This window comes from Ursus maritimus, unplaced genomic scaffold (assembly GCF_017311325.1).
Source record: "Ursus maritimus isolate PB19 unplaced genomic scaffold, ASM1731132v1 scaffold_5, whole genome shotgun sequence".
In the NCBI taxonomy this organism is placed as follows: domain Eukaryota; kingdom Metazoa; phylum Chordata; class Mammalia; order Carnivora; family Ursidae; genus Ursus; species Ursus maritimus.
In genome coordinates this window covers 3,413,398-3,432,751 of record NW_024426663.1, presented here as the reverse complement: position 1 = coordinate 3,432,751, position 19,354 = coordinate 3,413,398, and the positions used below count along the sequence as shown (strand labels likewise).

General features: G+C 37.7%; 1 protein-coding gene across 7 annotated transcripts in view; it reads left to right on the top strand.

Annotated features, from left to right (window-relative positions):
• FER (FER tyrosine kinase) overlaps positions 1 to 16,369 on the top strand; it is a 424,607-nt gene extending 408,238 nt beyond the window's left edge. For all 7 annotated transcript variants that reach the window (XM_040621988.1, XM_040621989.1, XM_040621985.1 and 4 more), the window contains 2 exons: positions 12,630 to 12,752; positions 13,837 to 16,369. In XM_040621988.1, the coding sequence (XP_040477922.1) occupies positions 12,630 to 12,752; positions 13,837 to 13,982 (269 nt within the window). In that variant the 3' untranslated portion in view covers positions 13,983 to 16,369. The remainder of the gene's footprint in view (positions 1 to 12,629; positions 12,753 to 13,836) is intronic.
• The last annotated feature ends 2,985 nt before the right edge of the window (positions 16,370 to 19,354 follow it).

The following is a 19,354-nucleotide window of genomic DNA, read 5'->3' as shown; positions in this document are numbered from 1 at the left end:
GAAACAGAGATAAATGATTTACCTGGTAAAGACTTCAAAGTAATGATCATAATGATGCTTACCAAACTCAGAAGAAGGGATGCACGTGGCGAGAACTTCAATGAAGAGATAGAAAATCTAACAAAGTACCAAACAAGTCACAGAGCTGAAACATGAAATAATTGAGCTTAAAAAAAAAAAATACACTAGAGGAGTTTACCAGCAAACTGGATGAAAAAGCAAGGACCCGTTAACTCAAAGTAGTGAACTCACCCAATCAGAGCAGCAAAAAGAATTTTAAAAAGTGAAGATAACTCAAGGGACTTATAGGACACCATGAAGCAGACTAACATTTGCCTTATATAAGTCCCAGAGGAAGAAGAGGGGAGAGTAAGGGACAGACAACTTCTTTGAAGAAATAATGGTTAAAAATTTCCCAAATTTAGGGAAAGAAACACATCCTGATCTAGGAGGCCCATTGAGTTACAAATAAAAGGAACTCAAAGAGACTCACACCAAGACACATAATTAAAATGTCAAAGATTAAAGAGAATAATCTTAAAAGCAGCAAGAGAAAAACAAATTGTCACATACAAAGGAGCCCCCATAAGACTATCAGCAAATTTTTTAGCAGAAACTTTGCAGGCCAGAAGAGAGTAGCACAATATATTCAGAAACTGAAAGTAGAACACTTGCAACCAAGAAGACTCTACTTGGCAAAGTTACCATTTAGAATTGATGGAGATACAAAGAATTCTCCAGATAAGCGAAAGTTCAGAAGTTCATCACCATTAAACCAGCCTTACAAGAAATGTTAAAAGGACTTCTCTAAGCTGAAAAGAAAGGGTGCTTATTAGTAACGAGAAAACACATGAAAGTATAAATCTCATTGATAAAGGTAAATGTATAGTGAAGATAGATTAATCATTTACAAAGCTACTATGAAGGTTAAAAGACAAAAGTAATAAAAATAACTAATAATTAGTTAAGGGATACACAAAATAAAAAGATGTAAACTATGACATCAAAAACCAAATGTTGTGAGGGAGAGTAAATTTGTAGAGCTTTAGAATCCATTCAAACTTAAGTTTTTATCAACTTAAAATAGAGTGTTATAAATATAGGTTTTTTTATGTAACCCTCATGGTAACCACAAAGCAAAAATTTATAGTAGATACACAAAAGATCATTAGAAAAGAAATTTAAGCATACCAGTAAAGAAAGTAATCAAACCACAAAGGAAAGGAGCAAGAGAAGAAATGAACAGAGAAAAACTACAAACAGCTGGGAAGCAATTATACCAGCAATAAGTACATATCTATCAACAATTGCTTTAAGTGTAAATTGACTAAATTCTCTAATCAAAAGACAGAGACTGGATGAGTGGATAAAAAACAAGATTCATCTATAAGCTGCCCACAGGAAACTCACTGCAGATGAAAGGACATACACAGACTTGAGGAGATAGGAATAGATATTTCATGCCAATGAAAATAAAAAGAAAGCTAAGATAGCTGTACTTATATCACACCAAATCGATTTTAAGACTATTCAAGGACAAAGAAGGGCATCACAGAATGATAAAGTGGCCAATATAACAAGAGTATATAACATTTGTAAATATTTATGCACTTAAACATATAAAGCAAATGTTAACATATCTAAAGGGAGAAATAAATAGCAATAATGTAGAAGAGTTTAAAATACCACTTACATCTATGGATGGATCATCCAGACAGAAAAATCAGTAAGGAAATATGGACTTTAAATGACACATTGGACCAGATGGACTGCGTAGATATATACAGAACATCTCATTCAAAAGCACCAAAATACGCATCCTTCTCAAATGCGTATGAAATATTCTCTAGGACAGATCATATCTTAGGCCACAAAACAAGTCTTAATAAATTTAAGAAGATTGAAATCATATCAAGCATCTTTTCTGACCACAATGTTATGAAATTTCACATTTATTTGGAGATTAAACATCATTCTACTGAAAAACCAATGGGTTAAAGAAATCAAAAGAGCAATCAAAAAAAATACCTTGAGGGGCACCAGGGTGGCTCAGTCAGTTAAGTGTCCAATTCTTCATTTCGGCTCAGGTCATGATCTCAGAGTTGTGAGATCAGGCCCCTCATGGGGCTCCTCACTCAGCATGGAGTCTGCTTGGGATTCTCTGCTTCTCCCTCTCCCTCTGCTTATGTGTGTTCTCTCTCTGTAGAAGAAGTAAATAAAATATTTTAAAAAACCCTTGAGACAAATCAAAATGGAAATACAATATACCAAAATTTATGAGATGCAGGAAAAGCAATTCTAAGAGGGAAGTTCATGGCAATAAATAAAGGGAAAAATCTCAAACTAACATTATTCATCAAGTAACTAGAAAAAGAAGGAGAAATGAAGCCCAAAGTTAGTAGAAGGAAGGAAATAACAAAGCTCAGAGCAGAAATATAGGAAAGAGACTAAAAAGACAATAAAAAGAATGGTGGGTGAGCAAAGAGATTGTTCTCTGAAAAAAATAAAATTGACAAACCTTTAGCTAGACTTACAAAGAAAAATGAGGACTCAAAACAAGAAATGAAAGAGGAGATATTACACTGGTACCACAGAAATACAAAGGGTCATAAAAGACTACTGTGAACAACAATATGCCACAACACAAGGACAAAGTAGAATAAATTCCTAAAAATATACAACTTAACCAAGACTGAATTATGAAGACATAGAGAATCTGAACAAACTGATTACTGATTTGATTTCCTTACTAGTAAACAAAAACTAACAAAAGTCCAGGACCACATGATTTCACTGGCGTATCTTACCAAACATGGAGAAAGATGGGCATTAATTCTTCTTTAAAACTCTTCCAAAAAATAGAAGAGGAGGAAATACTTCCAAAGTCATTTTACATGGCCAGCATCACCCTGATATCAAAACCAGACAAAGACACCACAAGAAAAGAAAATTATAGGCCAATATCTCTTATGAACATAGCTGCAAAATTCCTCAACAAAATTTTAGCAAACCGAATTCAGCAATACATTAAGAGGTACACACCACATTCAAGTGGGATTTATTCCAGGGATGCAGGAATGTTTTAACCTCCACAAGACAATCAACGAGAATTGCCAAAGAAACAAAAGGAAGGATAAAAATTATCATCTCAATCGATGCAGAAAAAAGCATTTGGCAAAATTCAACATCCATTTGTGATAAAATCTCAACAAACTGGGTATAGAAAGAACATATCAGAGCATAATACAGGCCATATATGACACAAGCCCACAGCCATCATACTCAACAGTGAAAAGCTGAAAGCTTTTCTAAGATCAGGAATAAAACAAGGATTCCCACTCTCACCACTTTTACTCAACGTAGTATTGGAAGTTGTAGCCAGAGCAATTATGTAAGGATAAAATAAAAAGCATGTCAACTGGAAAAGAAGTAAAATTACCACTCTTTGCAGATGGCATTATTATATATAGAAACACTAAAGACTCTACCAATAAACTGTTAGAATTAATGAATTCTGTAAAGTTGCAGGGTACAGTATACAAAAATCTGTTGCATTTCTATACATTGAAATGAACTATCAGAAAGAGAAATTAAGAAAACAATCTGTTTACAATTGCATCAAAAAGAATAAAATACCTACAAATAAATTTAACTTAGGAGGTGAAAGACTTATACTCAGACACTGTAAGATATTATTGAAAGAAACTGATGACAATACAAATAAAAGATATTCCATGCTCCTGGATTAGGAGAATTAATATTGTTAAATGTATATACTACCCAAGTAACCAACAGATTAAATGCGTTTTTGAAAGAAATAGAACAATTCTAAAATTTGTATGGAGCTACAAAAGACCATGAATAACCAAGGCAATCTTGGGAAAGAACAAAGTTGGAGGCATTGTGCTGGTTGTTGTCAAACTCTACTAAAAAGCTGTAGTAATTGAAACAGTAGGGTGTTGGTGTAAAAATAGATACATAGATCAATGAAATAGGAGAGCCCAGAAATAAACCAATGTATATATGGTTAATCGATTTATAACAGAAGGACCAAGACGATACAATAGGGAGGGAACAGTCTCTTCAATAAATGCTGCTGGGAAAACTACACAGTCACATGCAAAAGAATGAAACTGGGCCACTATCTTATACCATACACAAAAATTACCTCGAAATGGATTCAAGACTTTAACAGAAGACTCAAACCCACTAAATTCCTAGAAGTAAACATAGGCAGTAATTTCCTTGACTTGGTCTTGGAGATAATTTTTTTGGATCTGACACCAAAAGCAAAGGTTTTCTACTTTAACTAACTAGTAGGACTACATCAAGCTACAACTTTCTGCACAGCAAAGGAAAGGAAACAACGAAATGAAAAGGGAACCTGCTAAATGGGAGAAAGTATTTGCAAATCATGTTTCTGATGAAGGGCTGATAATATCCAAAATAATTCATACAACTCAATATAAAAAAACTAATTCAATTAAGAAACAGGCAAATTTGACAAGACCGTTTTCTAAAGAAGACATACAGATGGCCAATAAGTACATGAAAAAAAAAATGCTCAATATCATTAATCACCAGGAAAATGCAAATCAAAACCACCGTGACATGATGTCCCAGATGCCCTTTGGAACTTAGGTTAAAAAAAAAAAAAAAAAGGAGAAAAAAGCCGTGGTTTAAAAAAGCAATTAGAATTTAAAAGATCTAGCTCTAGAACTCTTCTAAACAGCAGGGGAGCTGCTGGAACTCTCCAAATCAGAGGGGCTGGCAAGTGTCATGGTTTACATTCCACTGCACCTTGAAAGCCAGCCTGCCTCCTCAATGAACCCTGAACCCCTAGCCCACACCAACCCAAGCCATCCTAGCAAGGCATCCCCACCCAGCACAGCACACACCAGGACATGCCTGGTCAGTGCTCATTACATCTCTAGTAGTTTTTGCCAAGGTAACACAGGTGCACCTCACCCTCAAAGATACCACTTTGGCTCCAGATGACTTGCTAGGGCACTCCTGTTACAGAGTCCTCTGGGAGCCCCCCAGCCCACACCCTGCCCTGGCTCTAGCCACCCTACCAGGATGCATCCTGCATAGAGCATCCCAGGACACCCAGGCTTACGGATCCCTCAGTGTCAGCCACCCCACCAGGGTTATCTTTGCCTGCACTGAATACCCTGGGACCCCTGGCTTGCACCCCACATTAGCCTCAGCTCTCCTGCAGGGCACCCTCTTCAAGAGACTGCCCAGGATTGCTCTGGCCCATACCCACTTCCACTCCCACCAGGGAAGCCTAGTACAGAGTGCCCAGGAACCCCAGCCAATATCAGTCACGGCTCCAGCCAGCCAGCCAAAGTCACCAAGCACACACAGTCTACACAGGGGATGACCACACACAAGACCATTTTCTCAAGTTAGCAGACATAGCAGTTTTGCCTCATTCATAGAAACAAACACAGAAAGACAAGCAAAATTAGGAGACAGAGGAAGATGCTTCAAATCAAAGAACAAAACAAAACCTCAGAAAAAGAACTAAATGAAATGGAGAGCATCCATCTACTTGACAAATAGTTCAAAGTAATGCCATAAAGATGCTTACCAGACTGGAGAAGAATAGATGAACTTTGTGAGAACTTCACTAAGAGAAAATGTAAAACAAAACTAATCAGAGTTGAAGAATACAATAACCAAAATGAAAAATACACTAGAGGCAATCAATATTAGATTTGAGGATGAAGAAGAACAGATCATCAATCTGGAAAACAGGGTAATAGCACTCAAGCAGGAAAGCAAAAAGTAGAATTTTTAAAATGAGGTTAGGCTAAGGGATCATAACCTTGATCTTAACATCAAGCAAACAAACATTCACATTATAGGGGTTCCAGAAGGAGAAGAGAAAGGAGCAGAAAACTTATTTCAAGAAGTAATAGCTCCAGGTTCAGGAAGCAAAGAAAGTTCCAAACAAGATAAACCCAAGGAGACCCACACCATGACACACATAATCACAATTTCAAGGATTAAAGATTAAAAAAAATGTTAAAGCAACAAAAGAGAAGCAACTTGTAATATACAAGGGTAATCCTATAAAGCTACTGGCTTATTTTTCAGCAGAAATTTTGCAGGCCAGAAGAGAATGGCATCATAATATTCAAAGTGCTGATAAGAAAAAACTTACAACCAAGAACACTCTGCCTGGCAAGGTTATTATTTAGAATTAAAGGAGAAATAAAGAGTTTTCCAGGCAAAAGTTAAAGGAGTCCCTCACCACTAAACTGTCTTACAAGAAATGTTAAAGGGACTTCGTTAAGCAGAAAAGAAAATGACATAATCAGAAGAAAATTATGAAAGGAAAGGGCAATATTCATATAAGATAAAACAGGCTTTAAAACAAAGACTGTAGCAAGAAATAAAGAAGGGCAATACATAATGATAAAGGGATCAAGAGGATATAACAGTTCTAACTATCTATACACCCAATATTGGAGCACTTAAATACATAAAGCAAATATTAAAAGACATAAAGGGAGAAATTGACACTAATAAAATAATAGTAGGGGACTTTAACACCCTACTCACATCAATGGAGAGATCATCCAGACAGAAAATCAATAAGGAAACAGTGTCTTTGAATGACACAATAGACAGGTGGATTTAACAGATGTATACAGAACATTCCATCCAAAAACAACAGAATACACATTTCTTTTCAAATGCACATGGAGAACATTCTCCAGAATAAATCACGTTAGGCCACAAAACAAATCTCAATAAATTTAAGAAGACTGATATCATACATCTTTTCTGATCACAACAGTATGAAACTAGAAATCAATTATAGGGAAAAAAAAAAACCTAGAAAAAGCCCAAACACATGGAGGCTGAACAACATGCTGCTAACCAAGCAATGATTCAATGAAGAAATCAAAAAGGAAATTAAAAAAATACATGGAGACAAATGAAAACACAATGGCTCAAAATCGTTGAGATACAGTAAAAGTAATTCTAAGAGGGAAATTCATAGCAATACAGGTCTCCCTCAAGAAACAAACAAACAAAAATCTCAAATAAACAATCTTACCTTACACCTAAAGGAACTAGAAAAAAAAGAAGAACATACAAAGTCCAAAGTTAGTAGAAGGAAGGAAATAATAAAGATCAGTAGAAATAAATGAAAGAGAGACTTAAGAAAGCAAAAAAAAAAAAAAAAAATATCAGTGGAACCAAGATCTGGTTCTTTGAAAAGATCAACAAAATTGCTAAATCTTTAACCTGACTCATCAAGAAAAAAGAGGACCTAAATAAAGAAAACCAGAAATGAAAGAAAAGTAACAACCAAGATGACAGAAATACAAAGGATTACAAGAGACTACTACAAAAAATTATATGCCAATGAATTGCACAACCTAGAAGGAATGGATAAATTCCTAGAAACATATCTTCTTCTAAAAATCAGGAACAATTAGAAAATATGAACAGACCAACTGCTAATGACCAAATTGAATTGGTAATCAGAAACTCCCAACAAACAAAAGTCCAGAACCAGATGGATTCACAGGTGAATTCTACCAAACATTTAATGAAGAGTTAATACTTATCTTCTTCAAATTACATTAAGAAATAGAGAAAGCTTCCAAATACATCCTGTAAGGCCAGCCTTACCTTCACATCAAAACCATACCAAGACAGTACAAAAAAAGAAAACTACAGGCCAATATCCCTAGTGAACAAAGATTCAAAAATCCTTACAAAACATTAACAAACCACATTCAGCATGACATTAAAAGGATCATTCACTACAATCAAGTAGGATTTATTCCAGGGGCGCAAGGATAGTTCAATATTCACAAATCAATCAAAGTGAAATCATCATTTCAGTTAGATACACAGAATGCGTCTGACCAAATTCAACATCCATTCGTGATAAAAATTCTTAATAAGCTGAGTTTAGAGGGACCATACCTCAACATAGTAAAGGCCATACATGAAATGCCCAAAGCTTACATCATACTCAATGGTGAAAAACTGAGCTTTTCCTCTAAGATAAAGAAGAAGACAAGGAGGTCCATTCTTGCCACTTTTATCCAACATAGTGCTGGAAGTCCTAGCCATAGCAATGAGAAAAGAAAAAGAAATAAAGGACATCCAAGTTGGTAAGGAAGAAGTAAAACTGTCACTATTTACAGATGACATGTTACTATAAGTAGAAAACCCAAAAGACTGTACCAAAAACCATTAGAATAAATAAATTTAGTAAAGTTACAGGATACAAATTAACATACAGAAATCTGTAGTGTTTTTATACACTAACAGCAAAGTAGTAGAAAGAGAAATTAAGAAAACAATTCCACTTAAAACTGCACTAAAAGAATAAAATACCTAGGAATAAACTTAACAAAGGGGGAGACAGACCTGTATTCTGGAAACTATAAAATGTTGATGAAAGAAATTGAAGAGGACAAAAACAAATGGAAAGACATACCATGCTCATGGATTAGAAGAAAGAGTATTGTTAAAATATCCATACTACCCAAAGCAACCTACAGATTCAATGCCATCCCTATCAAAATACCAATAGTATTTTTCAGAGAACTAGAACAAATAATCCTAAAATTTGTATAGAACCACAAAGACTCTGAACAGCCAAAGCAATATTGAGAAAGAAGCACAAAGCTAGAGGTATTACAATCCCAGATTTCCAGATGTACTACAAAGCTGTAGTAATGAAAACAGTATGTATTGACACAAAAATAGACACATAGGTCAGTGGAACAGAAAAAAACCCAGGAATAAACCCATGCTTATATGGTCACTTAATCTGTGACAAAGGAGAAAAGAATATACATTGAGGAAGAGACAATTTTTTTAATAAATGGTGCTGGGATGAGCGCCTGGCTGGCTCAGTTGTAAGAGTGTGTGACTCTTGATTTCGGGGTCATGAGTGCGATCCCCATTTTGTGTGTAGAGATTACTTAAATATTTTTTTAAATAATTATAATAAATGGTGCTGGGAAAACTAGATAGCTGCAGCCAAAAGAATGAAACTGGACCACTTTCTTACACCATACACAGAAATAAACTCGAAATAAAGACCTAAATATGAGACCTGAAACCATGAAACTCTTAGAAACTCTTAGAAAAAAACATTAGCAGTAGTATTTTTGATATTAGCCTTAGCAATATTTCTCTAGCTATGTCTCCTCAGGCAAAGGAAACAAAAGCAAAAATGAACTATTGGGACTACACCAAAATAAAAATCTTCTGCACAGCAAAGGAAACCACCAATAAAACAAAAAGGAAGCCTACTGAATGGGAGAAGATATTTGCAAATGACATATCTGATAAGGGGTTAATATCCAAAGTATATAAGGAACTTACACAAGTCAACACCAAAAAAACTCACAAATTATAATATTAATGGGCAGAGGACCTGAACATTTTTCTCCCAAAGAAGACATACAGATGGTCAACAGACACATGAAAAGATGCTTAATATCACTAATCATCAAGGAAATGCAAATCCAAACCACAATGAGAGATCACCTTACACCTGTAAGAATGGCTAGAATCAAAAAGAAATAACAATACTGTCAAGAATGTGGAGAAAAAGGAGCCCTTTGCACTGCTGGTAGGAATGTAAATTAGTGTAGCCACTGTAGTAGACAATTTAAAGGTTCCTCAAGAAATTAAAAATAAAAATATATGATCCTGTAATTTCACTTCTATCAGAAGAAAATGAAAACATTTAAAAATATGCACTCCTTTGTTTATTGCAGCATTATTTACAATAGCCAAGATATGGAAGCAGCCTAGGTGTCCGCTGAGAGATGGATAAAGATATGGTGTATATATACATGATAGAATATCACTCGACTATAAAAAAGGATGAAATGTTGCCATTTGTGACAACATAGATGAGTCTACAGGGTATGATGATAAATGAAATAAGTCAAGGACAAATACCATATGGTTTCGCTCATATTTGTCATCTAAAAACACAAAAACAGAAGCAGGAAATACCATAAACACAGAACAAACTGAGGGTTAACAGAGGGGAGATGTTTGGGGGATGGGCAAAGTGGATGAAAGGTAGTAGGAGGTACGGGCTTGCAGTTACGGAATTAGTAAGGCACAGAGATGAAAGGTACAGCGTAGGGAATACAGTCAATGGCGCTGTAATACCAGTGTCCAAAAAAAAGCTACAATGAGATCATCTCACACCTGTTAAAATGACTATAATCAAAAAGACAAAAAAAACCATGTTTGTTGGGATGTGAAAAAAGGCGACCTTTGTGTGCTGCTGGTGGAAATGTTTATAGTGTAGCCACTATGGAAAACTGTATGATGATTCCTGAAAAAATTAAAAATAGAACTACCATATGATATAGTATTTCCACTTCTGGGTATTTATTTGAAGAAATGAAAAACACTAACTGGAAGAGATATGTGGACCCCCCTGTTCACTGCAGCATTATTTACAGTAGCCATGACATGTACAGAAAGTGCCCACCGACAGATAAAAGGGTACAGAAGGTGTGCTGTATACATACACGATGGAATATTACTCAGCCGTAGAAGATAGCATCTTGCCATTTGTGACAACATAGATGGACATCGAGCTCATTATGCTAAGTGAAATAAGTCAGAGAAAGACCAATGCCATGTGATTTCACTTTCATGTGAAATCTTTAAAAGGAAGGAAGGACGATAGAAGGAAGAAAGAAGGGAAAGAAGATGGAAGGAAGGGAAGGAAGGTGGAAGGAAGGGATGGGGAGGGAAGAAGAAGGAAGGGAAGGGGAGGGAAGACAGAGGGTAGGGGAGGGAAGAAGATGGGGGGAAGGGTAGGGAAGGGAAGAGAAGAAAGGAAGGAAGGAAACCAAAGTCAGATATAGGGAGATTGGTGGTTGCCAGAAGTAAAGGATTGGTCAAATGGGTGAAGGGGTTCAAAAAGTACAAATTTCCAGTAGTAAAATAGATAAATCATGGGTATATAAAACACAGCGTGGTAACTATAATACTACTGTGTGGCACATTTGAAAGTGGCTAAGAGAATAAATCTTTAGTTTTCATCACAAGAAAAAAATTTTTGTAACTAAGTATTATGATAGATGTCAATTAGACTTACTGTATTTTGGGATATATACAAATATTGAATCGTTATGCTGTACCCGAAACTGATATAATATGTATCAATTATACCTCATTAAAGTAAGTAGATAAATTAAAAATATATTTTTTTAAAAAATTTAAATTATCCAGCAAAACCAGATTCAAGGTCAAGGTTATAGAATTAGGTTATTGACTTTCACTTTTGCGGTGTGATCTTGGTTTATATGCAACATCCCTTTCTTGATCTCTACCTTGATATTATCTTACAAAAACAAAGTATTTGGCTCTGTATACCTTTGACTTTCTTCAAAAATGATCTTAACTTGTAGTCATTGAATGACTTCCCTGTAAAGTGTTAAATTACTGGATGGCAAACATAAAAAGAGTTGATATGCAGACAAGAAAACTAATCTTGCTACCAAACAGCATAGTGAATTTCCATAATTACTGTCTAGTAAGAAGGAAGCTAATTCCCACAGCTGGAGGGGATAATCAGCAACTATGCTCCAGACTCTGACGTCACAGCAGTTACCAAAGCACAGGCGCGCTCTCATTCTCATTTTACTTTGTTCAAGAAAAAGAAAAAGCCATCTTACTTTAAAGTAACAAGACGTTTTTAGCCGAGGGGTGTTTATAATCCTGGAGTGGCAGAGTTGAGGTGGGTGGCTTACAACGGGGATAGAAATGAAACCATTTAAGAATTGTTTTTTGCACCACTACGAATGGGGTTTAGCTATGATAGTGTATGCTCTATACATAACATTAAAATGTTATGAAAATCTTTAAATTTTTTGCATCTTAGAGGATGGAAAGGACTTTTCCGTTTCCCTCCTTGATTTCACATCCATTTCCAGAGGGTATCTTGTGCTTTTATCTCTGTGCTTCTCTAGAAGACTACCAAAAAAGGGGGGAAATCCAAAGAGCTTAGCTCATTTGGCTCAGTAAAACAGGTGCACCAAGATAGTCTGACAAAACAAGGCGCCATATAATTTAAAGACGTTGTTCTTGTCAGCCAGGTATGTTAATTGTACTCTATTCAGAATGCACAGGAAAAAGTGTATTTTCCGTGAATGAAACAGTGGAGAAAATGAGACCTTTAAGGATGTAGGAATATCTGTAAACAGTGACAAGTAAAAAAACTGAAGTTAAGAAACTTTCATTATTGCTTTAAGTTTGTTTGTAATTTTAATGGAAAGAAAATGATGCAGGCAAAAACAAAACTGCAGAAATCCGACTTATTTAATCTCCTAGGCACTGATGTGTATAAATTTATATCTTTTTTTATATAAACCATCCATCTCATTTAAATACCACAGGGAAAGTAAGCTTGCATGCTGGCTGAATATTTGTTTTTGGTGGGGGAGAAGTGATCTGGAAAGTAAAACTAGTGAAGAAATAAGATCACTAGTCATTGCATTCCGCTGGTAAGCTTAAATATGCTAATATGTGACTGACAGAGGCCTGTACAACCAGAAACGGCCCCGTACTTGTACCCTTCCCTAGTTCTGGTTTTGTTCACCCTGCAGGGAGATACAGTTCTGAGAGTGACGTGTGGAGCTTTGGTATCCTCCTGTGGGAGACGTTCAGCTTAGGAGTCTGCCCGTACCCTGGAATGACAAATCAGCAAGCCCGGGAGCAAGTGGAAAGAGGTAAGCCGAAGGCGGGGTAGCCCCCAGGGGCGGTGCTGATGCTGGGTCTGTGGATTTCCTAGCGGAAGGAGGGGACAGTGTGCAGACAGACAGCAGGGGTGTGGCATCGTGGATGGTGTGGCTCTTCTGTAATAAAAACCAACAACAGCAAAAGAAATTTTTAAAGATTCCAACAGTTTAGAAATAAGAGCTATAGGCTTTCCTTCCATTCCCCCTGCCTGGCATGACGTCTGCAAGCGAAAGAGAGTAGCGTTCCTCAACCTCCTATTTTTTGTTTTATGCCAAATGAGCACCACTAATAGTATTGTAAACGGAAATGTAGTTGGACTTCAGAGAGAAGTTTTTGAAAATTGTGTAACATTTCTGAAGAAACCATGTGCTGTTCCCAGAAGCAGGAGCAGGTCGGTGCTGGTGGCCTGCTGGCCTGCACTTGTGTCTCCAGCTCTCACCAGAGAGAACACCTCTGACACAGCGGGAATGCCCTCGCGTGAGGCCCCTCTCGAGGAGGCTGGCTTGGAACTGGGTGCAGCCCCCTCGTTCCTCTCACCGCCGTCTCACTTCCTGAGCTCACACGCACAGGCACGCACACACTGCCCAGCACAGCACCAGACGGCTCTGGACTAACAGTTCTTGGGCTGTCAAGGAGTAGAACTCCTATTCATTTTTATTTCACTTTTAAATTAGTGTTTCTAAAATCCTTATCCTCTCTTCGTCTTCAAAAAGCTGGGTTGTATAGATTTTTTTGTTTTAAACTCTGCCCACAACATCTAAAAGGAAATTCTAAAAGCAAATACTGAGAGAACTAAAATATGCATTTGTATGTGATTTATCTTACCTCAGACTCTGACAAATGAGCAAATGAAAAATAAGTTATTCAAGCTAGAAGGTAATTCGATGGCTCTGTAATACTGAATTCTGCATCACCTGTAAAAATAGAAGTCAGTTTGCCCTGAAATGGGTTTTTGGGTTTCTATTACACCTACGACATAAGGTACCAAAGATTACGACTGCATAATACCCTGTGTGAACATGGATATCTTATCTCCATTCTAAACTCTCTGTTCTGTTCCTCTTGGGTCTGCAGGGTACCGAATGTCAGCCCCTCAGCATTGCCCAGAGGACATTTTCAAAATTATGACCAAGTGCTGGGATTATAAACCTGAAAACCGCCCCAAGTTCAGTGAACTTCAGAAAGAGCTCACTGTCATCAAGAGGAAAATCACACAGTGACGCAAACAGCCTCTAGGACCCGGTCCTCCAACAGAGTAACACTGTTCTTCTCGTTAACAATGAGTTTGTACCACATTACCTGCAACAGTCTTCTAAGGTGATTTTTGTTATTAACTGTTTTTTAAGTATGTGCCACTTACAAAAAAAAAAAAAAAAGGCAGAGGCCAATGTATTCCAGAAACAAACACTCTTACCAAGGGCTTTATCAGCTCACCACAGCAATCCTGCCTTTTCAGGCCATTGTAAATAGAAAAGCACAGCCTCTCAGCAGGAGGAAAGATCAGACCACTGATCTTTTTCACACCAGGACCACTGATGTTTCTCAAAGGTTTTCTACTTCAGGGACAGTTCACAGGCTGCTGCCCTATGCCACAGACCCTACTCCATCGGTGCTAAAAGCAGCATTGGTAATGCCATGTCTGCAGGACACATTCCAGCCAAAGGTGGCTTTTTGCTCTGCCAAGGCAAGATTCTATTTGTAAACATCCTTTTATATGGGGAATTAGTTGGACCTCTTAGGGTTTTTCTTTTCTTTCTTTCTTGCCAGAAATAAGTGCAGTGCGAGAAGCATCACACTCCTGTATTATCAGTGAGGTAGTTGTTCCCCCGCTCCTCGGTCCAGGCATCAGACAACCACGCATGGAATGTCCTCAAAGAGCACACTCTTAGGGTTGAAAGAGCAGCTCTTAAAGGATGTTTTTGAGAACGGTGCCAGCAAGAAGGAAGTTCTGAATGGGAGGGGGGTCTGGAGAAAGGAGCAGCGAGAGAAAGAGAAGGAAAATATAAAATCTGCCTTCTTGTCAGAGTTATGCCTTTACAAACACACACACACACTCACTCACTCACACACACACACACACACACACACCCCTCTTATTTTATGGTCTGAATTCACAAGAAAAGTTCTAAGAAATGTTTTCGGATGTTCATAGTTAGAGCTTTTAATGGCAGCAAAAACACTTCTTAGCAAAACTACAAAGCACAAGTCCGCAGAAATAACCGCCTACTTTTGGTTAAGTACCTTCGCCTCAGAGGACGCATCCTGGTATTTAATTCCTCTTATTTGTGCCACTTTCCGGAGCTGAAAGAATTTCATGATTCTAGTTCGTAAACACACTGATGTGTTACACGCATGCACGTGTGCCTGCATACACGCACGCACGCACACGCGCTACCATTAAGCAAGAGTAAGCGGTCAAGAAGTCAAATGAACCTTATTACACTGTTGAAGAAGATAGAGGGACAGCCCTCCTGTTTCTCCCCTCCCCCCTTCATTGACCCTTACTCCGCTGCCAGGAAGTCCTTATCGTAGCTGACAGGTATGCGAGCACAGTTCTGGAGACGCTCCGTGTGGATGATACGTACCACAGAGTTCAAGGCAGGGTTCTGTTGAGCTGAGTCTTAGCTGCATCCAGGGAACTTACCCCATGTTGTGTATATAGTTGCCTCTCAGGATCCATGTGTGTAGGAGATTGTCACGCTCAGGGCTCAACGTGGCTTGGGAGCTTTTACTAAGTGCTCGGGCCTAGCACCTTAGTGATCGTTTGGTTAGATCCATTGGAAGAGCTTATGGGATGGGAATTTCCTCCTGCCCTCTCCAGCTGCTTGCTGCCTACGAATACCGCCACACAGAACTCACACCCAGTACTTTAAGAGTAGAAAGGAGAACACTGAAGAGAACAAAATAGCTTGTTTCTATCATTTCAACTTCCTTGCAAGTTTTGTACACATTTAATAATTACTACATCCAGACTAAAATGAAAGCCAAATAAACTTGCCCTCAAAAAAATCTTGCAGTACAAAAAGCAACTTTTTAAAAAATCAGCATTGTCTTCCCTTCTGTTAAATATGGTAAATAAATGGAAACTTCTTTTGATGGCCTGTAGCGTGGTAAGTGCTGTGGACTTCAGGCACTTGCCAGCCTTCAAAAGAAAGAGTCAGATGGGACATTTTTAGCCTTTGTCAGTATTTCCAAATGAATCTCTTCATAATATTCTTTGTTTAAAGAAAACAGCCTCTCATCACTTACTAGCCTCAACGCTAAGCTCTCAGCAAGGAGAGGGGATGACGGTTTTGGCTTTAATTTTGTGAACAAGACCTGACGCTTAATCTTTGCACTCTGGTGTAAGGAATGAGCACGCCGTTGGTATTTCAGTCATCCAGGCTGTTAGAATTTGCAATTCACATCATAACTCTGTGCTTAAATTAAAGAAGCTTTTCAAAACATCGTGACATCTGCAGCATTTAAATTCTATTTTATTCTTTGTCCCAAAGCAGGCAGTGGTATAGTTCAGGATTAATAACTCATTGGGAGTCTTTCAGGACAAGTTGTATGGAATATTAAATTTAATATAAGCACATGCATTAAGAAAAACTTATGCAAACCATTTTTTACTGTTAATTTTGTTGTGCTTGAAGCATAATTTATTCATCCTTTCTGTCACTGATAATTATTGGAATTATGTACTTTAAGAGGCTAATCCATACCCAGAAAGCACACATATAAATACTGTTCTGAATTTGCAAGTTGATGTAGGGAAAGAAGGCTTCAGAAATACACAAAACCTTCTAACTTGTTTAGTAAGAAAACAGTAACCAAAATTGCCACTAGATGGGATGTAATTAAGCTAGGTCACAAATCTGTGTTGTTGATGGATTTTCCAGGAGTTGCGTATATCATTCCTATACAGTTCCTGTCATAATTCCTTACATTTATGAGTACAGAGCAGGGGTGGGGGGAAATAAGCCCAGGCAGCCTGACTCACCTGCATTTTTCAATCTTGAATCACCAACGAACCTTTATGACAAATATTTAGGTAGTTCATCATTTTTCAAGAAATCTTTTAATGTTAAACTAACATTTATTGCCAATATTTGAAACCTAAAATTAATTTCATATTCCATGCAATCTAAGGTTACTTCTCAAAGCCAATACATTCTTTCTCTTCCAGAAAAATAATAATAAAGGATTAATAGGTTTTGTTTAAACTTTTAAAACCAGAGGCCTTATTTCAGCCCATCCCGCCACTGAGTCCCGAGTGAGAGGTCTCGTGTAATCACTTCCCTCTCATCTCCCAAATCTAATACAGGCAATACAGTTCTTCATCCATAATTCACCGTTTTATCACAAGTACGATAGTACTGAGACATCTTACTAGCAGATAGTAGAGACCGTGAACCTAATTGCATTAGCTATTGTTCAGTACACATTTCACAAGTGTTTTTCATTTGAAGGCTATTTTTAAAAGAAAAGCTCATGTGTAGTCATTGAAATGGGTTTAATTTCCTTTAAGCCACAGTACAGTTTTCTTGTCTATGTTATATTTTGGTTTTGCCATATAGTTTTATATAGTTTGGCTAATACCACTAAAATAACGCAAGACTGTGTCAAGAAGAAAGTGTTTTAGTTATAATATATGCCCCACAACTGAGGACCTTGTTAGTGGGATAAACATAACACTTACAATGCAAAAATCAGCAACAGCACCTTGCTGGCTGCTGTTGTTCAGAGTTCTCTCAGGCATTCCACTGTCACAGGCTTGCCTGTGAATCAGCAGATGTTCTCAGAGCGTACCTGACAACCTAAGGGAGTGTACTCTGTGGACACTATTTTGTGGCCAGGGCTTATCTGAAGTGAGACTGATCTATTCTGCAAAGAGGCGCCCTCTTCTTTTTACACATACTCCCTTGATCACAACACTGATACTTCAGAAGTTCCTTATCAACAGAACTGATTGTCCGTAAGCACTCTTCTGAGTCACGTAAAGATGACTTTTGTATTTAGGTCAGAGCCTTCACACAAAACAGAGAAGAACGCAAAATAAACAGGGCAACAAAGGGGCGGACATTGAAAAAAGACACGTCTTCTTTATGTATTAATATGTTAATTAAATGGAAACAAAGATTTTTATATGAAAATGAGTTTATATTACATTTCCATTATACTATTAAGTTAGCATGAAAGTTTACCATTAAAATAAAGTTACCTCTTTTATTACTAACTCTGATTTGCTTATGCATACCAGAAATTTTTTATTAAATATTTTAATTTTATTTATTTTTCTCTGTTTTGATTAGTTTCACATCAAGTCTGAATACAGTATTATTTGGGAGAATCCAGAATTGCATATTCATTTCTGCAAAAGAAAATATTCATGTACAAGATTACCCACTTGAAGGAGATACTGATAGTCTTAGAGTCCCAGAAAATTCTCCTTTAAAGAATATAATACAGGTGTATTAAACTTATAAACTATGTATCTCAGTCATAATTCAATTTAAGGAAATATTTATTACCCCTTGAAAACCAGCCTACTGCCTCATACTGGTTCAAAGATTAAATTCTGAATTGTTGAGTATAGACATTAAGACTCACTTAGCTCACTAATAAGGACGGAGCGTCTTGGGTGGGAGAAGAATCCTGCTGAACTACATTCCAGTCACTTTAAACTGCACAGAAGTAATGAGCGTAGACTTTAGTTTGTCTGTTAATAAGGAGCTGAGGTGAGCATCTGCAAAGGCAAGAGAGCAAAGAACCCGTTATTCTAGGACAGGTTCATTGCAGCCCCTACCGAGCGTGGAATAATTCAAGCGGAATGGAGACTTGGACAACGTCAACTAGAAAGCCCGTGGAGACCAGTGCCTCCAGGCCAGATCCTCCCCTAGAGAAAATTAAAAAGATATGGGAGCCAAAGAAGCAAAAGAGGTCACCTGCCAGTGTGTGGGTCTTAGTGTGAGCAATTTCAACACCTCTCTCCCTTGCATTTGGAGTTTTCTATCCGTGGCTCAGGGACGATGCTGCTGGACCACACCTGCACTCATTGTCTTGCAGACTAGGATCTGGGCATATATAGGTTCAAACATTCAAAAGACATTCCTCAAAGTCTGTTTCCATTTGCATTAGTTATATTTAATATTTGTTTTTAAACGAAGTCTCTCATTATTCATACTTAGTTAGAAATCTCCAGTTGCGATAGGGTGCAGTCTCCTCGATGAGAGCCCTTGGATCAGCCCTGTTTCCCCTCCTGACTAAGGTTAACTAATTGGCTCCTGGAGTTATGCCCAGAGGGACCTTCCTGGGGTGAGCTCTGCTCTAGGGAAACACGGACTTCAGCTGGGAAGGAGGAAAATACCAATTAAACAGCAATGTTTCTTGTCTTTGTACTGGTCACGTTTGAGGGGAAAGAGTCTTAGAAACACCCTAAAGCCAGTCGTGGTGCAGCACAGCCGAGGTCAGACGCAGAAGGCAGAGCGAGAGGCTCTCAGCAGCGAGACGGGAGGGAGGCAGGGCAGTGGCGGCAGCCACGCCACCCGCGCTGCGCCAAGGCTAACCCTCCGACAAAGTGCAGCAGCAGTAGGGAAAGCCGTCCTCC